General features: G+C 37.4%; 1 protein-coding gene across 2 annotated transcripts in view; it reads right to left on the minus strand.

Moving 5' to 3' along the window:
- Window positions 1-18,249, minus strand: part of GKAP1 (G kinase anchoring protein 1) — an 87,988-nt gene that overhangs the window by 16,083 nt on the left and 53,656 nt on the right. Inside the window, exon 8 of one of the 2 annotated variants that reach the window (XM_028122282.2) lies at window positions 11,132-11,281. The exons of the other annotated variant lie outside the window; for it this stretch is intronic. Coding sequence (XP_027978083.1) covers window positions 11,132-11,281 — 150 coding nt within the window. The remainder of the gene's footprint in view (window positions 1-11,131; window positions 11,282-18,249) is intronic. 2 annotated transcript variants of the gene reach the window in all.

An 18,249-nucleotide genomic window follows, 5' to 3' on the forward strand; every position in this document is an offset into this window, starting at 1 on the left:
CTTTTTTTTTCTCTCTCTTTCTTTTTTCTTTCTTTCCCTTTCTTTTCCCCTGGTTTCAGGTCTTTTCTGATTTGTATACAGTATATTTGCTGGGGACGTTGTAAACCTGTTAGCATTTTATTCTCTCATTCATCTATTCTCCTCTGGACAAAATGACAAGAAGAAAAAAATCACCTCAGCAAAAAGAACAAGAGGTAGTACCGTCAGCCAGGGACCTACTCAATACGGACATTAGTACGATGTCGGACCTAGAATTCAGAATCATGACTTTAAAGATACTAGCTGGGCTTGAAAAAAGCGTGGAAGTTATTAGAGAAACCCTTTCTGGAGAAATAAAAGAACTAAAATCTAACCAAGTCGAAATCAAAAAGGCTATTGATGAGGTGCAATCAAAAATGGGGGCACTAACTGCGAGGATAAATGAGGCAGAAGAGAGAATCAGCGATATAGAAGACCAAATGATGGAAAGTAAAGAGGCTGAGAAAAAGAGGGAGAAACAACTACAGGATCACGAGGGCAGAATTCGAGAGATAAGTGATTCAATAAGACAAAACAACATTAGAATAATTGGGATCCCAGAAGAAGAAGAAAGAGAGAGAGAGGCAGAAGGTATATTGGAGCAAATAATAGCAGAGAACTTCCCTAATGTGAGGAAGGAAACAGGCATCAAAATCCAGGAGGCACAGAGAACCCCTCTCAAAATCAATAAAAATAGGTCAACACCCTGACATCTAATAGTAAAACTTACAAGTCTCACAGACAAAGAGAAAATCCTGAAAGCAGCTCGGGAGAAGAGATATGTAACCTACAAGGGTAGAAACATTAGACTGGCAACAGACCTATCCACAGAGACCTGGCAGGCAAGAAAGGACTGGCAAGATATCTTCAGAGCACTAAACGAGAAAAATATGCAGCCAAGAATACTATATCCAGCTAGGCTGTCATTGAAAATAGAAGGAGAGATAAAAAGCTTCTAGAACAAACAAAAACTAAAGGAATTTGCACACATGAAACCAGCCCTCCAAGAAATATTGAAAGGGGTCCTCTAAGCAAAGAGAGAGCCTAAAAGCAGCAAAGATCAGAAAGGAACACAGACAACATACAGTAACAGTCACCTTACAGGCAATACAATGGCACTAAATTCATACCTTTCAATAGTTACCCTGAATGTAAATGGGCTCAAAACCCCGATCAAAAGACACAGGCTATCAGATTGGATTAAAAAACAAGACCCATCCATATGCTGTCTGCAAGAGACTCATTTTAGACCCAAAGACACCCCCAGATTGAAAGTGAGGGGGTGGAAAACCATTTACCATGCTAATGGACACCAAAAGAAAGCTGGGGTGGCAATTCTTATATCAGAAAAACTAGATTTTAAAACAAAGACTGTAATAAGAGATGAGGAAGGACACTATATCCTACTTAAAGGGTCTATCCAACAAGAAGATCTAACAATTGTAAGTATCTATGCCCCGAACATGGGAGCAGCCAATTATATAAGGCAATTAATAACAAAAGCAAAGAAACACATTGACAACAATACAATAATAGTGGGGGACTTTAACACCCCCCTGACTGAAATGGACAGATCCTCTAAGCAAAAGATCAACAAGGAAATAAAGACTTTAAATGACACACTGGACCAAATGGACTTCACAGACATATTCAGAACGTTCCATCCCAAAGCAACGAAATACACATTCTTCTCTAGTGCCCATGGAACATTCTCCAGAAATGATCACATCCTAGGTCACAAATCAGGTCTCAACCGGTACCAAAAGACTGGGATCATTCCCTGCATATTTTCAGACCACAATGCTTTGAAACTAGAACTCAATCACAAGAGGAAAGTCGGAAAGAACTCAAATACATGGAGGCTAAAGAGCATCCTACTAAAGAATGAAGGGGTCAACCAGGAAATTAAAGAAGAATTAAAAAAATTCATGAAAACCAATGAAAATGAAAACACAACTGTCCAAAATCTTTGGGATACAGCAAAGGCAGTCCTGAGAGGAAAGTATATACCAATACAAGCCTTTCTCAAGAAACAAGAAAGGTCTCAAATACACAATCTAACCCTACACCTAAAGGAGCTGGAGAAAGAACAGCAAATAAAGCCTAAACCCAGCAGGAGAAGAGAACTAATAAAGATCAGAGCAGAAATCAATGAAATAGAAACCAAAAGAACAGTAGAACAGATCAAGGAAACTGGGAGATGGTTCTTTGAAAGAATTAACAAGATTGATAAACCCCTGGCCAGACTGATCAAAAAGAAAAGAGAAATGACCCAAATCAACAAAATCATGAATGAAAGAGGAGAGATCACAACCAACACCAAAGAAATACAAACAATTCTAAGAACATATTCTGAGCAACTCTATGCCAGCAAATTAGATAACCTGGAAGAAATGGGTGCATTCCTAGAGAAGTATCAACTACCAAAACTGAACCAGGAAGAAATATAAAACCTGAACAGACCTATAACCACTAAGGAAATTGAAGCAGTCATCAAAAATCCCCCAAGAAACAAAAGCCCAGGGCCAGATGGCTTCCCAGGGGAATTCTATCAGACATTTAAAGAAGAATTAATACCTATTCTCCTGAAACTGTTCCAAAAAATAGAAATGGAAGGAAAACTTCCAAATTCATTTTATGAGGCCACCATTACCTTGATCCCAAAACCAGACAAAGATCCCATCAAAAAGGAGAATTACAGACCAATATTCTTGATGAACATGGATGCAAAAATTCTCACCAAAATACTAGCCAATAGGATCCAACAGTACATTAAAAGGATTATTCACCACGACCAAGTGGGATTTATCCCTGGGCTGCAAGGCTGGTTCAACATCCGCAAATCAATCAACGTGATACAATACATTAACGAAAGAAAGAACAAGAATCATATGATCCTCTCAATAGATGCAGAAAAAGCATTTGACAAAGTACAGCATCCTTTCTTGATCAAAACTCTTCAGAGTATAGGGATAGAGGGTACATACCTCAATATCATAAAAGCCATCTACGAAAAACCTACAGCGAATATCATTCTCAATGGGGAAAAGCTGAGAGCTTTTCCCCTAAGGTCAGGAACGCGGCAGGGATGTCCACTCTCACCACTGCTATTCAACATAGTATTAGAAGTCCTAGCCACAGCAATCAGACAACAAAAAGAAATCAAAGGCATCCAAATCGGCAAAGAGGAAGTCAAACTCTCACTCTTTGCAGATGATATAATACTGTAGGTGGAAAACCCAAAGGACTCCACCCCAAAACTCCTAGAACTCATATAGGAATTCAGTCAAGTAGCAGGCTATAAAATCAATGCACAGAAATCAGTGGCATTCCTATACACCAACAACAAGACAGAAGAGAGACAAATCAAGGAGTCGATCGCATTCACAATTGCACCCAAAACCATAAGATACCTAGGAATAAATTTAACCAAAGAGGCAAAGGATCTGTACTCAGAAAACTATAAAATACTCATGAAAGAAATTGAAGAAGACACAAAGAAATGGAAAAACATTCCATGCTCATGGATTGGAAGAACCAACATTGTGAAGATGTCAATGCTACGTAGAGCAATCTACACATTCAATGCAATCCCCATCAAAATACCATCCACTTTTTTCAAAGAAATGGAACAAATAATCTTAAAATTTGTATGGAACCAGAAGAGACCCCGAATAGCCAGAGGAATATTGAAAAAGAAAAGCAAAGCTGGCGGCATCACAATTCCGGACTTCCAGCTCTATTACAAAGCTGTCATCATCAAGACAGTATGGTACTGGCACAAAAACAGACACATAGATCAATGGAACAGAATCGAGAGCCCAGAAATGGACCCTCAACTCTATGGTCAACTTATCTTTGACAAAGCAGGAAAGAATGTCCAGTGGAAAAAAGACAGTCTCTTCAACAAATGGTGTTGGGAAAATCGGACAGCCACATGCAGAAGAATGAAACTGGACCATTTCCTTACACCACACACAAAAATAGACTCCAAATGGTTGAAAGACCTAAATGGGAGACAGGAGTCCATCAAAATCCTAAAGGAGGACACAGGTAGCAACCTCTTCGACCTCAGCCGCAGCAACTTCTTCCTAGAAACATCACCAAAGGCAGAGGAAGCCAGGGCAAAAATGAACTATTGGGATTTCATCAAGATAAAAAGCTTTTGCACACAAAAGAAACAGTCCACAAAACCAAAAGACAACCGACAGAATGGGAGAAAATATTTCCAAATGACATATCAGATAAAGGGCTAGTATCCAAAATCTATAAAGAACTTATCAAACTCAACACGCAAAGAACAAATAATCCAATCAAGAAATGGGCAGAAGACATGAACAGACATTTTTCCAAAGAAGACATCCAAATGGCCAACAGGCACATGAAAAAGTGCTCAACATCGCTCGGCATCAGGGAAATCCAAATCAAAACCTCAATGAGATACCACCTCACACCAGTCAGAATGGCTAAAATTAACAAGTCAGGGAACGACAGATGTTGGCGGGGATGTGGAGAAAGGGGAACCCTCCTACACTGTTGGTGGGAATGCAAGCTGGGGCAACCCCTCTGGAAAACAGTATGGAGGTTCCTCAAACAGTTGAAATTAGAGCTACCATTCGATCCAGCAATTGCACTACTGGGTACTTACCCCAAAGATACAAATGTAGGGACCCGAAGGGGTACGTGCACCCCGATGTTTATAGCAGCAATGTCCACAATAGCCAAACTGCGGAAAGAGCCAAGATGTCCATCGACAGATGAATGGATAAAGAAGAAGTGGTATATATACACAATGGAATATTATGCAGCCATCAAAAGGAATGAGATCTTGCCATTTGCAACGATGTGGATGGAACTGGAGGGTGTTATGCTGAGTGAAATAAGTCAATCAGAGAAAGACATGTATCATATGACCTCACTGATATGAGGAATTCTTAATCTCAGGAACAAACTGAGGGTTGCTGGAGTGGTCGGGGGTGGGAGGGATGGGGTGGCTGGGTGATGGACATTGGGGAAGATATGTGCTACGGTGAGCGCTGTGAATTGTGTAAGACTGTTGAATCACAGATCTGTACTTCTGAAACAAATAACGCAACATATGTTAAGAAAAAAGAAAAAGAAGATAGCAGGAGAGGAAGAATGAAGGGGAGTAAGTCAGAGGGGGAGACGAACCAGGAGAGATGATGGACTCTGAAAAACAAACTGAGGTTTCTGGAGGGGAGGAGGGTGGGGGGATGGGTTAGCGTGGTGATGGGTATTGAGGAGGGCACATTCTGCATGGAGCACTGGGTGTTATGAACAAACAATGAATCATGGAACAGTACACCAAAACAAATTATGTAATATATGGTGATTAACATAACAATAAAAAAATTAAAAAAAATAAAAAAGACAACAAAGATCACTTTTTAAAAACAGAAAACCATAGTTTTAATGTGCATTTTTATAAAGCCCTATATTTCAATTAATAAATTGAAAACATATCTTCTAAGTAGAAATTATTATACACTAAAATGAGGATACAAGGATGTACAAGATAAAGTCCATGACCACAAAGGATTTGTAATCTGTTAAGAATGATAATAAAAACGTGCATGAAATGTGCCATGAGAAAAACAAAATGCTGTGGAGTTAAGAAAGAAGGAAAGATCACATCCAGATCTTCTGTGTTTGGTGTTTCAGCTGGGGCAGTGAGAAAGCTTCAGGGAGAAGATGACAAGTGACATGAACCTTGAGCAAAGCCAGGGAAGATCAAGCATTCTCTGATAGGTGTGCTTTACTCTAGCCAGGAGAAAATCTGGGAAAGAATATGGCTGAAGTTAATTAGGTTGAAACTACACAAAAGAACAACGCTTTTATACTTATTTGACAGTGATCCACATTAAGGAATGTTTTAGATCATGACCCAGAATACACACATGTCAGTGTATGTATATGTACTTATGTGTGTATGTTGTGTATATGTACATATACACATAGAAACAAATTTTATAAAATACGAATAGATGTCATATACTGGACATTTTTCTTTTTTTTTTCTATTATCTACTGTATTTTTCTACTGCCTATCCATAAACCTAATAAATTGATTTCTGGACTGGTTAAATGAGGTAGAACTCTCAGTTTGAAAAGCAGAGCCTGAGGACCTTATGTATCAGGTCAAGGATATTGTACTTGATTCAATGGACATTGAGGTTTAAGGACTTGGTGTGGCATGACTGAAGTCATGCTTTTTAAAAGTCATTTGGTAGCAGTGTATAAGGGAAATTACTCCTAGCATTAGAAGGCAGGAGGCAAAAAGAGTTGTTAAAAATTACTGAAATAATACCAGTAAGAAATAATGAGGACCTAAATTAGAAAAGTGCTCATGAAAATGGAAGAGAAGATAGATTTGAAAAATACTTCATCAATGAAAAACTCCCAGACCTTGAAAAACAGAAAAGTGAAAAAAGAAGTTTGGAGTCTGGATATCTGGATAAAATGACAGAACCAAAAACAGGAATGATGTACAAGCCCAATGCTTGCTTTGAACTATGCCCATGAGTTTGGGCATAGTTAGAATAGGTATCAACAGAGCAAAAGAGCAAGATATACAAAGGCAATTAATAAAACAGAGCTCTGAAGTCCATAAGATCAGCAGTGGATGATCTACCCAATGCTGGTGAAGTTGTGGACAATTTAGTAAGCTCATATCCTGCTTCTAGAAGACAATGTTGACACTAAGATGTTTACATCCGTTGATTCAATTACTATCTTTTAAGAATTTTTTCAAGGAGCACCTGGGTGGCTCAGTCAGTTAAGTGTCTGACACTTGATTTTGGCTCAGGTCATGATCTTGGGTCATGGGACTGAGCCCCATGTCAGGCTTTGCACTCAGCAAAGAATTTGCTTGACATTCTCTCTCCCCTCTTTCTCTGCCCCTCCCCCCCACTTGTGTGTACTCTCTCTCTCTCCCCCTTCTCAAATAAATAAACAAATCTTTAAAAATATTTTATTTCAAGAAGGGGTGCCTGGCTGGCTCAGTCGGTGGAGCATGTAACTCCTGATCTCAGGGCTATGGGTTCAAGCCCTATGCTGGGTAGAGATCACTTAAAAAAATAAAATCTTAAAAAAAAAAAAGAATTTGTTTCAAGAACATATCTCATAAAAAAATTAAACATAGGAAGATGTTCAATGAATATCAAGTGACCAATTCCAAACAACCTAAATATTCAACAATAGGGCAATGAATGACCAAGTGAATTACACGTACTGATTTGACAATAAAATGCATGGTTTACAAAAGGCGCTACAAAACTATTTAACATTGTTACAATTATTTTTAAAATACTTATGCATGTGGCATCTTCCTAGAAAAGTGGTATTCAAAAATGAAACCACATGTAAAGAATGGGTTAATTAGGGTTGATTTATTTTTCACCTTTAAAAATTCCTGAGTATATTAATGTACAGTAAAAGAGGATTTAACGATGGCAAAAAGAAGAGCTTTCTTTGTTTGAGAAAGGAACACAATGGAGAGAGGAAGGAGATAAAGAGAGAGAGAAGTATTTATCTATATGGTCTCGATCTTTTTCTTTTCCCCATTACACTCTACACTATGAGAAAATCCTAATTTTTTAATTATGAAAAATTTTGCATATGCAACAGAAATATATAATGACACACATAAGGTAAAAATAACCCAATAGGTAGATTAAGAATTTGAACATTACCAAAATTTTGGCATTTCCCCATGTGCCCCTTCCCAATCATATCTATTTCCTTTCCCACCTGAGGATATCCCCTTTTATGAATTTTGTATTGTCATTCTCTTCCTTTGTTAGTCTTTTACTGCATATATATCACTAAATAATACATTAAATTTATTTTTTTGAAATATATATAAATGGCATCAAACTATTATTTGGTGACTTGCTTTTTTCATCAAAATTATGTTTTTGATATTCATTCATGTTGCTATGTATAACTGTAGCTCATTTGTTTCTCCTATAAATTTTGTTATTATGAACAACTGAGTTTTGAACATTCTTCTTGAACATGTGTCCAGGGTTTAATCTAGGGTACAATTATAGAACATGTGGTCTGCCTATCATCTCCAACTTGAAAAGTTAATACTGGTTGCTAGGGTCCGGGGGAAAGGGGAACAAGGGAGAGGCTGGTAAAATGGTCCACACTTTCAGCTATAAGATGAATAAGGTCGGAGAATCTAATGTATACCATGGTGACTACAGTTGATAATACTGCATTGCATAATTGATGTTTTAAGAGGCTAGAACTTAAATGTTCTAAAAAAAAAAAAGATAAATATGTGAGATGGTAAATGTGTTAATTAACTAGATGGGAGGAAACATTTCACAAGGATTATGTATATCAAATCATCATGACATGCATTTTATTTCTTTTTTATAATGTGCATTTTAAAGCTGAAAAAAATACTCTTGCATCTTTACCACAAAAATAAATAAAAAGTTAATACCAAACAGTTTTCCAAAATGGTTATATCGATTTACACTATACCACTAGCAGTATGCTACTGTTGTTCTATACCCTTAATAATACTGAGCATTGTCTAATTCCTAACACTAGTCTTCAACTTCATTCAGTTTTTCCTAGGCACTCCAGTGAAATTATCATCACATAAAACTTGGTCCTCTGCTCAAAAACCTTCAAAAATTCTTTACTGTCTACTGACTAAAGCATAAACCAGGCCTTTAAATCCTCCACAATCTTTTCCAACCTAACTTACCAAACTTAAACTATACTCCTCAAAGGTCCTTCTGTTTTAATTAGGCTTGTTTATACTTCACTGCCTCCATACTTATGGCATTCTAGTTTCTTCTCCCTCCCCTGTGCATATTCAAATTCTACTGTTCTTTATATTCCAATTCAAAAGCCATTTTTTCCTTAGAAAGCCATCTCTGATCTCCATTCCTGTGAATTACCATGGCACTTTACCAATATATCCTTTTTGGGACACACCATTTTCTACCTTATACAAAAATAATTATATATTGAGTACTATGTACAACATACTCTGATAAAAATTTTAAATCTTAACTGCTAATTAATTGCAACTCCTAAAAACAGTACATGAGAGGCAGGTAATTTCATCCCAATGTAGCAGAGCTGATAAGCTACATAAGCTCTATTTTGTATTATTAGGTTTGGCTGATTTCAAAGACACTTGTTCTATACTGCACTATTGCTTTGGTCTTACTAGATCATTAACATTACTTAATCATTTAACTGAACTTTTATATGCAAAAATTTGTTCTACATAGGGTTTAAGACACCTACTTACTGAAATACACGAATATAATTCTTTCTATCCAAAAATCATCTGAGATGGCTTAAAAAAAAGAAGATACGGACCACAAAGGGTGAATCATAGTCAATGAAAAAAGAGGAAGCACATATATTAACCATAAATGTTAACATGGTTGCACGGACTATACATAAAATTTGACAGTTAAGGCAAGACTTGAAAACATTAAATTTAATTCAATGTTAGAAAGGAAGAAGCTCACAAGTACTTCTTGTACAGGCAAGGATTTCCTGCCACTAAGTTGAAAATAGATTTCCATGTGGAATTATGTTAGTGTTATTTATAAACACATCATACATCTGCATTAGAATAAAAATGGTCTGACTTCTTTGGTGTCCTATAACACAACATAGTAGGTGTTTAATTTGTTGAGTGACTGAATTTATCAATCTTAATGAAACAAAGAGGTAATATCCACAGAAGAATAAAAGGATGGGAAACGGGCTTTTAGATTTTGGAACAGCCACTATAGGAATCTGTCAAAGTCAAACTGTACTGAATTGCTGAATCGTTATATTGTACACCTGAAACTAATGTAACACTGTATGTTTATTATAGTTTAATTAAAAAAAAAAAAAAGGAGAGAGAGAGATGAACCAAAGGACTGTTATGTAGAAATAAAGATCTGGCAAAAGTTACATTGCACTGATTTTCAGAACAGAACATTAGCATTGTCTTAAAATACGTATATATTTTCCAGCAACACCTGGCAGCCAGGAATTAAATCAGAATAGAGAAAGTAGGCAATACTGTGAAAGCCAGTGCTGTGCACCTACAAGGGAAGAAGAGAAAATCAAGGAGGTAAAGGGAAAGCATTTGTGGGAACACTACTGAAATCACTTACTACAAGTTTCAGGCTGAGAACAATTATTGATGGGTTAGAGGTCAATATAAGGTAAAGAATGGGTGAAAGTTTAAGAGTAAGTTAGACCAAAAAAAAAAAAAAAAAAAGAAAGGAGTAAATAAAACAAGACTAGCAGTTGTGGTGAGAAAAATAAATGCAGACTTACAGGTCTCTATATGATGAGATCTTTTCTTTCTTTTTTATTTTTTGAGTAATATATTTAAAATGTGAATACCATTCTTAGCTTGTGGGCAATAGTTTGCAACCCCTGGTCTACAGGTTAAAATTCCAACTTCTTAGTTCCTCTTAAAAAGACCTTCATATTCTAAACCCAAACTATTTCCCTAGCCCTGTTACCTCAGCCTCACACACTCTGTGCATCTCAATGCAAAACCTATTTCCTGAATATTCAGTCTAAGACTTGTGCAGCTCTGGGCCTCTGCTCTTGCACTTCCCATAGGGCCCCTCCATTTCTCTGCTTACGGTTTATTCATCATTCAACATCCATCCCAAATGTCAATTCTTCAGACACCTTTCACAATTCACCCAAGGAGGGAGCTAGCACCTTCTCTATTCAAAACCTCATTTGTATTGTCCATCTCTCTCAAGCCTTTGTCATGCTGAATGATACTCGATAGGTCTGCCTCCTCTTATCCCCACTGTTCTGAGTACCAAAGTGAAGGACAGTCTCACCCATCTCGGTATTCCCACTCCCCTATACTGGTGACTAACAGTACCTAGCACACAGCACACACTCAATAAATATTCAATGAATGGAGTACCTCATACTTGTTAATATAAGTATCTATGTGTGATAATGACTAAGATATCCTAAAACTGTAGTGTCATATCATAATTGGATTCCACTGTTTAAGTTTTTTTTAAAAAGGAAAATTGCATTTTAATTTCACTGTGATTTTAAGAGAATTTTCTATTTTACATGCCTGGTTGTGTTCATGAGCTGCGCAATTATCTGTTCCATTATATTCTGTAAGCTGTTCTCTTCTTTTTTCTCTAATAAGAATTTTATGAACATCATCTTCCAGTCTATTGAAGAATCCTCCATCATGTGATAAAGTCTGAGAACTCAATTCCTGTCAAAAATGAATTACGATTTACTATCATTCAACACAAAAGTGTATGCATTTAATAAACCTAGTCAGCCACCAGAAGGCTGGAGAATGAAAGAAAAATGGTAACTAAGAGACAATCAACCATGTGATTCTTCTGTATCTCCAGAAGATAAACAGAGACACATTCTTAGAAGTCCTTTTCTTCATTTTTTTTGAGTTGGATACTGCTTGATTTAAAAAAAAATTATCCATATACCATATAAATCACCCATTTAATATGCACATTTCCATGGTTTTTAATATATCCAGAGTTGTGCAACCATACTACAATCAATTTAATAAGTTTCATCACCCCCAAAACAAACCCTGCATTTTTACCATTCTCCATTTCTTCCTAATACCTCCCCTCTCAGTTTCCCCTGCACAACACTAATCTACATTCTGTCTGTATAGATCTGCCTTTTCTGGATATCTGATATAAATGAAGTCATATAATATGTGGTCTTTTGTGACTGGCTTCTTTCACTTAGCACAATGCTTTCAAAGTTCACCTATATTATAGCATGTATCAGTTCATTTCCGATTACCAAATAATATCTCACTGATGGATACATGATATTTTATTTCTCAGTTCATTGGTTGATGGACATTTGGGTGGTTTCTACTTTTGTGCTATTATGAATAATGCTACTATAAACATTCAAGAACAAGTTTTTGTGTGGCTATGTTTTCAATTATCTTGGGTATATATCTATAAGTAGAACTGCTGGAACATATGTTAACTCTATGTTTAATTTTTTGAGGAATTGCAAGATAGTTTTCCAAAGTGGCTGCACCATTTTACAATCCCATCAGTAGCATATGAGGGTTCTAATTTCTTTACATTCTCACCAACACTTGCCATTATCTGTCTTTATTCATCATAGCCACCTAAGTGAGTGTGAAGTGGTATCTCACTATGGCTTTCAGCTGCATTTCCCTGACGGTTAATGGTGCTAAGCATCTTTTCATGTGCTTATTGGATATTTTTTTATCTTTTTGGAGAAATGTCTGCTGAGATCCTTGGCCCACTTTTTAACTGGATTGTTTTTTACTTTTGAGTTGTAAGAGTTTTTTTTTTTTCTAAAGATTTTATTTATTTATTTGAGAGAGAGAGGGAGAATGAAAGAGAGAGAGCACAAGAGGGAAGAGGGTCAGAGGGAGTAGCAGACTCCTTGCTGAGCAGGGAGCCTGATGCGGGACTCGATCCCAGGACTCCAGGATCATGACCTGAGCCGAAGGCAGTCGCTTAACCAACTGAGCCACCCAGGTGCCCGAGTTGTAAGAGTTCTTTATATATTCTAGATATAAGTCTCTTATCAAATATATGATTTAGAAACATTTTCTCCCATTCTGTGGGTTGTCCTTTCATTTTTTTTTTTTAAAGATTTTATCTATTTATTTGAGAGAGAAAGCACGTGTGAGCATGAGTGGGGGAGGGACAGGGGAAGGGACAAACAGACTCCCTGTTGAGCAGGAAGCCTGATGTGGGGCTTGATCCCAGGACTCTGGGATCACGACCTGAGCCAAAGGCAGATGCTTAACCAACTGAGTCACCCAGGCACTCTGTCGTTTCACATTCTTGATAGTGTCCTTTGTATTACAAAATTTCTGAATTTTGACAATGTCCAATTTATGCAAGAAACCGCTACCTAACTCCAAGTTGTGATTTCTCCTATAATTTCTTCTAAGAGCTTTACCATTTTAGCTCCTAGATTTAGGTCTATAATCCATTTTGAGTAATTTTTTTGTGTATGGGGTGAACCATGGGTCCAAACTCATTCTTCTGCATGTGGATATCCAGCATTATTTGCTGAGAATTATTCCTTCCCCACCAAATTGTCTTGGCATTCTTTTACAAAAATCAATTGACCATAAATTTAAGAGTTTCTTTCTGGATTCAATTCTGTTCTGTCAACCTATATGCCTACCCTTATGCCATAACACACTTCCTTGATTATTGTAGCTCTGTATTACTCCATCTTGTACATTACATTGAAAATATATATATATATTTTAAAGATTTTATTTATTTGACAGAGAGAGAGCGACAGCAGGAACACAAGCGGGGGGTGGGGGAGGGAGAAGCAGGCTTCCCGCTGAGCAGGGAGCCCGATGCGGGGCTCGATCCCAGGACTCTGGGACCATGACCTGGGCTGAAAGCAGACAGACGCTTAACGACTGAGCCACCCAGGCGCCCTTGAAAAAATATTTTTTACATAAATTCTACATATCCATGATAAAGAGACAAGATTTTATCACAATCTATTCAATTACATTAAATTAGAAATTTTACATGTTCTCCAATTAAAGCAGCATTTCTTCTCCAACTTCTTGTAATAAAGACAGAGACTGAAAGGGCGCCTGGGTGGTGCAGTCAGTTAAGTGTCTGAGTCTTGGTGTCAGCTCAGGTCATGATCTCAGGGTTGTGAGACTGAACCCTGTGTCGGGCTCTGTGCTCAGTACAGAGTCTGCTTGAGATTCTCTTTCTCTCCCTCTCCCACTCCTCCCATTCTCTCTCTCAAATAAATTTTTTAAAAAAAAGAGAGAGACTGAAGAAAATATTCCTCTCACTCTCATTAGTTTCATATATGTCCAACATTCTTGAGCTATAACGCTCAAACTTTATCCATTTTAATTGTATTTGTAAGCAAATGACCCAAAAGTTCAAATTCCTTTCCCTATATATTATCTTAGCGTTTGAAAGAAACAAAAATGTGTATCACTGCTTAATAAACAAACGACACTATAAATATTTGTGCAGCACATTGTATTTTGCAAAGCACTCACGTAAAGCATCACTTTGACTCTCAACATCATAAGAGGCTGATAGAGCAAGAATTATTTTGCCACAAAGTAATCAAGGCCTCACTAAGTAACTTGCCCATGAGTTATTCTATTGCTAAGGGCTACACATGTAACTCTAAGTCTACTGCTTCAAAAAATATGTCCAATATATTCTGGTAAGATTTCACTTTAAATAATAAATACAACAATGCATAAAACAGTGCTAAGATTCTATGGAAGGAGTAACATGATGGCAACTAACTGGCCTCTAGATTTCACTTCTCTAAAGAGTGCAGTTCCAGCCAGTGTCCTCTGTTTTTCTATGGCTACTACCATTACCATCATGCCTATCCCAAAAGTACTCTGCCCTTGAGTATTTTTCAGTGAGGCAGAAAATTTCTTTATAGAGTAAGAACTGAATTTTTCAAAAGACAGTTTGATAAGAAACTAGGAAGAAAAGAAGCAAAAATAAATCACCCACAACTCCCCCTACCAACCCCCCCCAAAAAAGGGGCACATGTAAGAACACATATTCTTTAAAAAGTTGAGCCAATTCAATTTCGATACAACTCAAATACTGAACACCTATTATGTGCCAAGCATATAATGAGAGAGACAGTATGGTGTTTGTATAAGTATAGCCTTAGAGATCACTGGGACATAATTGAGAGTTTAGACATAAGCCTTCACATTTATGGTCAGTTTTTTTTTTCAAAGATTGTATTTATTTATTTGAGAAAGAGAGAGCATGGGTGGGGAGGAGGGGCAGAGGGAGAGGGAGAAACAGGCTCCCCACTGAGTGGGGAACCCAACATGGGGTTTGATCCCAGGACCCTGGGACCTGACCTGAGCCAAAGGCAGACGCTTAACCAACTGAGCCACCCAGGCTCCCCTGGTCAGTTTACGTTTTACAAAGGAATAAGGTACTTCATTAAGGAAATAAGAGTGCTTTAAACAAGTGGTGCTGGGACAACTGGATACATACATTCCAAAAAGTGAATTTGGCCCCTTTTTTCACACCATACACAAAAATTAACTCAAAAATGAATCAAACAGAGGATCCTGAGAAGATAGAGAAAGAAGCACCAGGAATCTGTCTCCTCCTCTAGACAACTACACTGGCAAAATCTATCTGATGTAACTGTTTTATAACTCTGGACTCTGCTGAAGAAGGCTTGCAACTTTCAGGGCAAGATGTGGATGGTAAACTGAGGTTAATTTCGGTTAATTTTAGCTTTTAGCACAGTAGCAACTACTCATCCCCCAACCTCAGCCACGTGGCAGGCAGCTATGTGAATGTTTGTGGAGCAGCTTGCACAGTTTATGGGAATTAGGGTGGGCAAAAAGGACCCCGTCCTCCAAATAATGGGAATCTGCTCTGGTTACTGATTGCCCTCTGGTCACAGAAGTGCAAACAAAGAGACAAAGAGGCAGGCAACCATTGTAGTTGTACTCCTCAAATTGTTGTAAGCCCCTCTCCCTCCAGCTGAAGTGACTTCCACTGGATTTAAAGGGCTAGCACCTTCATTTTTTACTTTTTTTTTTTACTCCCTTCATTTTTTACTTTTTCACTTTCAGGAGCCAGACATTAAAAAACGGACATTCAAAAACAAATGCCTATAAGGGGAAAATCAGACAGTGACTGTGCATGCCCAAGGAAAAAGGCTCAGAAAAGACCTAAGAAATTAAGTTTACACCTCATGTTCATACTTGGAACAGAGACAGCCAACAACAATAAAAAAAAACAAAAATAATAAAAGATACCACTCCCCAAGGAAGGAGAAGACTTTGATCCCCAGAGTTACATTATTAGATTCAAATATCTAGCATTTGACAAAAAAATCACAATGTATTCAAAGAAACAGGAAGTATGGGCCATTGAGAGGCAAAAAATAAATCAATATAAACTGTCCCTGAAAAAGACTTACAGCAGTTATGTGAGACAAAGACTTTAAAACAACTGTCATAAAGATGCTCAAAGAACTAAAGGAAGTTGTGGAGAAAATCAAGAAAACAATGTGTGAACAAAATGGAAATATCAAGAGACAGAAAATCTAAAAAGATAACAACAACAAAAAATCCTGGAGCTGAAAAGTACAACAGCTAAAATGACAGATTAGAGACAGAGTTGAACAAGCAGGAGAAAGAATCAGAGAACTTAAAGACAAGACAATGGAATTATGTGGGCAGAAAATAGAAAAATAAATGAAGAAAAGCAAACAGAGCCTAAAGGATCTGTAGGATACCCTCAAGCAGACCAATATGCATAGTCTGTGGGTCTCAGAAGGAGACAAGAGAAAAGAACATAGAGAATATTTTAAGAAATAGTGGCTGAAAAGATACAAATGTAGGGATCCGAAGGGGTACGTGCACCCCAATGTTTATAGCAGCAATGTCCACAATAGCCAAAGTGTGGAAAGAGCCAAGATGTCCATCGACAGATGAATGGATAAAGAAGATGTGGTATATATACACAATGGAATATTATGCAGCCATCAAAAGGAATGAGATCTTGCCATTTGCAATGACGTGGATGGAACTGGAGGGTGTTATGCTGAGTGACCTCACTGATATGAGGAATTCTTAATCTCAGGAAACAAACTGAGGGTTGCTGGAGTGGTGGGAATTGGGAGGGATGGGGTGGCGGGGTGATAGACATTGGGGAGCGTATGTGCTATGGTGAGCGCTGTGAATTGTGCAAGACTGTTGGATCACAGATCTGTACTTTTGAAACAAATAATGCAACATATGTTAAGAAAAAAGAAAAAGAAAAAGATTGCTATCTTTTTATAGCAGGAGGGGAAGAATGAAGGGGAGTAAGTTGGAGGGGGAGATGAACCATGAGAAACGATGGACTCTGAAAAACAAACTGAGGGTTCTAGAGGGGAGGGGGGTGGGAGGATGGGTTAGCCTGGTGATGGGTATTAAAGAGGGCACATTCTGCATGGAGCACTGGGTGTTATGCACAAACAATGAATCATGGAACACTACATCAAAAACTAATGATGTAATGTATGGTGATTAACATAACAATAAAAAATTAAAAAACAAAACAAAAAAAGAAATAGTGGCTGGACTTTCTTACACCATACACAAAAATAAATTCAAAATGGATGAAAGACCTAAATTTACAGGAAACAGTCATAGAGGAGAACACAGGCAGCAACCTCTTTGACCTCGGCCACAGTAGTTTCTTATTAGACACATATTCAGTGGCAAGGGAAACAAAAGCAAAAATGAAATATTGGGACTTCATTAAGATAGAAAGCTTCCATACAATGAAGGAAACAATCAACAAAACTAAAAGGCAACCGAAAGAATGGGAGAAGCTATTTGCGATTGACATATCATATAAAGGGCTGGTACCTAGAATCCATAAAGAACTCATCAAACTCAACACTCAGAAAATAAATAATCCAGTTAAAAAAAGGGGCAGAAAGCATGAACAGACATTTTGCCAAAGAAGACATACAAGTGGCTAACAGACACATGCAAAAATGCTCAGCATCACTCAACATCAGGGAAATATAAATCAAAACCATGTGAGATACCACCTCACACCTGTTAGAATAGCTAAAATTAACAACTCAGGAAACAACAGATGTTGATGAGGATATGGAGAAAGAGGAACAGTCTTAGACTATTGGTGGGAATGCAAACTGGTACAGCCACTGTGGAAAACAGTATGGAGGTTCCTCAAAAAGTTAAAAATAGAACTACCCTGCAACCCAGCAATTGCACTACAAGGTATTTATCTAAAGAATACAAAAATGCTGATTCAAAGGGGCACATGCACCCCAATATTAATAGCAGCACTATAAACAACAGCCAAATTATGGAAAGACCCCAATTGTCCATCAACTGATAAATCAATACAGAAGATGTGGTATATATATAATGGGATATTACTGAGCCATCAAAAAGAATGAAATCTTGCCATTTGCAAAAACATGGATAGAACCAGAGTATATTATGCTAAGCAAAATCAGTCAGAGAAAGACAAGTACCATATGATTTCACTCATATATGGAATTTAAGAAACAAAACAGATGAAAACAGAAGGGAAAGAAAATAAAATAAGATAACAACAGAGTGGCACCTGGGTGGCTCAGGTGGGTAAGCATCCAACTTTTGGTTTTGGCTCAGGTCATAATCTCAGAATC

This window comes from Eumetopias jubatus, unplaced genomic scaffold, assembly GCF_037043125.1.
Source record: "Eumetopias jubatus isolate StellerSeaLion01/CBP00866 unplaced genomic scaffold, mEumJub1_p1.0 scaffold_15, whole genome shotgun sequence".
NCBI lineage: Eukaryota > Metazoa > Chordata > Mammalia > Carnivora > Otariidae > Eumetopias > Eumetopias jubatus.